At 38.9% G+C, this 4629-nt stretch overlaps 1 protein-coding gene across 3 annotated transcripts; it reads right to left on the bottom strand.

The window, feature by feature from the left end:
• Window positions 1–324: 324 nt before the first annotated feature.
• On the bottom strand, window positions 325–1880 carry LOC129755490 (uncharacterized). Of its 3 annotated transcripts, XR_008739270.1 has the most exons (4): window positions 1776–1880; window positions 1075–1705; window positions 508–1004; window positions 325–446 (listed from the first exon to the last, which is right to left on the bottom strand). XR_008739270.1 is itself a non-coding variant. In XM_055752011.1 (2 exons), the coding sequence occupies exon 2, from the start codon at window positions 1625–1627 to the stop codon at window positions 1157–1159; it is 471 nt and encodes a 156-aa protein (XP_055607986.1). In that variant the 5' UTR covers window positions 1628–1705; window positions 1776–1880; the 3' UTR covers window positions 347–1156. The 3 variants fall into 3 exon arrangements, 1 of the variants encoding a protein (XP_055607986.1); XR_008739269.1 differs by having other exon boundaries at window positions 347–1004; XM_055752011.1 differs by having other exon boundaries at window positions 347–1705.
• Window positions 1881–4629: the final 2749 nt, after the last annotated feature.

Raw genomic sequence — 4629 nt, 5'->3', positions numbered from 1 at the left:
GTCCCCACAAGTATTATTTTCCTGGTCGGACTCTGAGGCGACCTGTCGATGTGGCAGGAAAGATCCTGCAACTTCTGGGAAATGCCGGTGCCGAGGGCTTTGTTCGGTGCCGCTGGCCAGGGGCAGTCATTTCGCCAGATTCTTGCTCCTTACGGCGACAATTGAACCGCTTAGCCAAAACCTTTTCGATTTCATTAATTGGCCACCAAATGTTTCGTGAAAAATAAAATTGTGGCAATTTAACTGGAAATATAAGTGTCCAAAAATCATCCTTACCAGCTCCTGGATTTACCAGCACAACTGGCTCCAGTTTCTTAATTTGTTGGCAACTTTTTTGAAAATCTTAGCCGGAAGAGAACAAGGCGATTAAAGGGTTTTAATATCCCGTTAATGGTGCTGAAAATATCGTTTCTGTTGAGCCGAAGGTGATGTTTCTATTGTTGGTTCTAAAAATATATTAGATTTGTTAGTGTTCAAAAAGTACTTGTTGAATAAATCCAAACTTACTTTTAATCATCAAGTCCACATTCGATAAAATTCTTTGTTGTTTAAGCTGGCATTTCTTGTAAACTTCTTTGTCCCATCTCACCCACGAAAAAGACTAAATAGTCAGTCTGGCGACGATCCACGATTCACATACCGATTCCTCCAATTTTGGTCCAGGTTTGTCACAGCTTCTCGTTGACATTGCGTTGCAGATGTTGCCATCGTTTTTTTTTTTTTTGCCACGTCACACTGATTCCTTCGGCCCAGTGCACGGTGTTGCAAGTATTTCGCGGGGGAAATTTTTTTTCCAAATCTTTTTCAAATCAACAGGGTTAGTCTTCAATACTAGATCTTAAAGTGCAAAAACTAAATCGCTGTACAGGAACTACAAGTTGCCCACCTGGACACTACTTCAACATACCCCATCATCCGGGGACAGTTCTATCATCGGACCCGGAACAAATTTTTCGACCTTTTTCCAGTTCACTATCAGCCAGAAGATTCTGCGGGCAAAATATCTGAAATATGATTAATTATGATGTTAAAAAACATTAAATCTATTAAATTAAGCAAATTATGTTTACAAACCACTAAATGGGCTGATTACGGGGGATCCTATGTAGTATTGGTTCAAACATCAGAGTGTGCTCCTTTCGTGCTAATCCTGTAGTTACCACCAGCGAGAATTTTTGTTGTTTTCGATGCTGGTTCCGTTTGCTTGCGCAATGACCGGTTGCGCGAAAGATTTTGTGAGGGAACTTCTATTTTCCAACCGCCGTCTGGTGCGCTTCTGTTGTGGGAAAAGAAAATTGACTCCTCGAGGCAGATGCTGAACTGGCCGCTGTTGCTGCTGAACTGATTCGTTTCTTGCGGTACAGACGAGAATGGTAGCTGCTGCTGCGTTGATGGTTTCTTCCGCCGGAAAGCGGGCAGTGATGCAAATTAACGCTTCCGACGAATGTCTGATGTTAGATTTGGTAGTGCTGCTGTTGACGCTGGTGGTGGTGATAGCGGTACGATAAGCGGCGGTTGATGTAGGTTGTCGCAATCGTGGCTGAGGAACTAGATGAGGTTCTTCCGCCAGAGTGATGTTCTGCAGCTGGTGATGAAGTAATACTGGTTGTTCCGGCCCAATGTTCATCTTTTTGGCGCTGAATCTGCTCCGTTATTTGTCCGACCGGATGATGGAGTTTTTCATTGCATCCTGTACTTTGTCGAGCTGTACGGAAGGAAATAAATGAAAGTGTTTCAGACGATTGGACGATGGGAAACAGTTTTTTTTTACTTACCTTCATTACTTTTCCGGGATCTTACTGGTCCAAAGGCTTCGGGTTTTTTTTCTGACTCAACTTGATTTGACTGCAGCACTTATTTTTCCGCGGAGTATATTGTTATATTCCTTAATATATTTGCAATTATTCTCACCCAGCAGTACTGATTCTAGGCATCCCATTGTTCAAAATTTAGTAATTCATGCAAGTTTAAATAAAATAGCCATGCCAAGTAGAACATACGACCTATTATAAACTGAGTGAAATTTTGTTATTTTTTCTCAGTTTTGTTTTGACAATTCTCTTAAGTGTGTTTGGACACATCTGGTGTCCCAGCTAAAAAACAAAAATTGTTTCAAAAAGGGGGTTGGAATTTTCACACAAGTTTCGTTGTGTAGCTTGTTCGTCTGTACTCTGTGCTGTGACACAGTTTTGGTAAACATTGGTTGAAATTTGATTCAATTTCGACTAAAAGCTATTCAAATTTAACTTTATTTAGACTTCAGGTTTACCAAAGTTTTTATTTAATTTGTAGACAATTATGACTAAACTCTGACGCATATTGAAGTAAGTATTTTTTCAAATTTTCGAGTTTCAATGATCAATTCAGTTTTAATAACAATTCCTGATTTGAAATGTTTTGTTAGTCATCATTAATTTGTCACGTCGCAAAGTATTATAATATTTATACTGATGATATTTTACCCATACATCGTAAACTGGGTTATTTAAAGCCTTTCAGCTTCATTCCTTTGACACCATAAAAGGAGATGAACTATCAATATTTGCATGAATCAGTCCTTACTTACCATAGACCTGTATCTTAAATTTACATGCAACAGAGTCGCTGTGCGGGACTGTGATTGAATTGCTGCCTGCCTGCATGGGTTTGATGCTCAGGATTAGATATGTATGAATGAATAAAAATCCAAACAAAACCCAATTAGCGCCAACAGTAATTGCCGGCTCACGGTTTCGTTCCAATATGGAATGCACCTCGACGGTACAGATAAATTCAATTAGCTGCACTTAATAGCGCCCCTTTGTTGGGTACCATTTGCATGGCGACCGTTGAAAAGTGCTCTATGGAAATCTGATTGCAGAGTTAGAAACATAACTTAAGATCTGTAAGGGAAGTTTATGGATAAGAAATTAGAGTCAATTGAAAAATGGATCTTATATGTTTTGGCGTTACTCGAATTTACATTCGAAAAGTTCAGGTTATGCTTAACCTGGATCACCACATTGTTGTTCTAATATCCATAACATTTTGGTGTTGCTCGTTATAATTGCATCATACATAATTAAGGTTGCCAGATTGCCCGGTTTTATCCGGGTTTGCCCGGATATTTAACATAAAATTTGGAAAGAGTCCGGTCCGGCCCGGTTGTCCGGATTTTATTGGAAAAACCCGGATTTTGCCCGGGTTTCTCTCATTTCCATTCACAAATCCCACTTAAAAAAAAGGAAATTTTCTGAGCCAGTTTCATAAAAATAATCATGAAAAATTTTTTGAAAGCCTCAAATACGATTTAAAATCTAATTTAAAATTTTAGTAAAAAAAAATGTTTTTCAACTTTTTTTCTTGATTATTGATGAGTAATTTCTAGGTTTTGGCCAAATTTGCCCGGATATTGCCAGGGTTTTGGTCAACCATTTTGAAATAAAATGCCCGGATTTTGCCAGGTTTTTAGATAAAAAAAGCCCGGTTTGTCCGGCCCGGATACGTGCTGAAAAAATTCTGGCAACCTTATACATAGTACAATCAATGTCAAATGGATGCTCGATTGACATCTTCATACAAAAAATTCCAACAACAGACTATGGGTCGTAAAATTGTTGTCATGCGTGAGTAATTCACCAAGTGTGTGCATTTACATTCCATTTTAACAACACGATGTTCAGCAATCTATCTTCATCTCCAGATCTTCGGCGGGGATTGCACGTTCAATTGTCTTCCCTTCAAGATAATTAGCTTTTTGTCGATTAATAGTTTCCACCAAAGTGTACCAACTCTATTGAGTCACCTGGATCATCGTCATCGATCTCGTCTAGCCTTCCCGAAAGGTCTGATTGGTATGCGACAGCTCCACTTTGCGATGTGTGTGCACTCAAATTTGCATGCCACCATGATCTCGACTTAAATGATACCTTCAAACGTAGCTAAACGAAAACGGTGTCATCACATACCCCCCTCGAGGCTTTGATGGAATTTGCATTTTTAAGTAGATAGTTTTGTCGGTTCGAATCTTGATCTCTTACGCGACAGAACGGGACTCTCCATTTGCGCAAAGTCGTGCTAAGTAAGCAAGTAGGAAGAGCTCAACCTGTCACAACTCTATCTTAGCCGCATTCAATTGTTGCTCGATATTCTTCCCCACGAAGACATCACAGTGCCGTGCGTCTGTCTGCTGCATTCGAGAGAAGATTACATCAAATTCCCCAGATGGCAATGGTGATGATTTGTGCATTATTCAGTGTTTGTTACTATGCGGCTTGCACCACAACCCAGTGCATTTTGGTGCGAAACTTATTCGGTTTAAGGTGATGAATATAGTGAGCACACGTCGTGTCTTATAAATTATTTGTAACCTTGCTTAAGGTTCAAAACAGGAAAATGGTTCATCTCACCAAACGTGGAAAACAGTCTTTTGAATATGCCAAAACGAAAAGTGCTTAAACAAAAATTGAACTCTAGACAAAAGCGAAACGAAGAGAAGAATTTTTTCCTACAAAACATCACCCATTTCTTAAAATAAACAAAAAATTATGAAATGAACTGATTGAAATGGTCACAAAAATGTCAAAATTTTCAAAATTTTCAAAATTGTCAAAATTGTCAAAATTGTCAAAATTGTCAAAATTGTCAAAA

The sequence above is a fragment of the Uranotaenia lowii genome, chromosome 3 (assembly GCF_029784155.1).
Source record: "Uranotaenia lowii strain MFRU-FL chromosome 3, ASM2978415v1, whole genome shotgun sequence".
Taxonomy (NCBI): domain Eukaryota; kingdom Metazoa; phylum Arthropoda; class Insecta; order Diptera; family Culicidae; genus Uranotaenia; species Uranotaenia lowii.
The sequence above is the reverse complement of the archived record's forward strand: the minus strand, read 5'-3'. Positions and strand labels throughout refer to the sequence as shown.

What these genes read in the sequence shown, in the direction of transcription:
- LOC129755490 (XM_055752011.1), bottom strand. Translation starts at nt 1,627, where the DNA reads ATGAACATTGGGCCGGAACAACCAGTATTACTTCATCACCAGCTGCAG.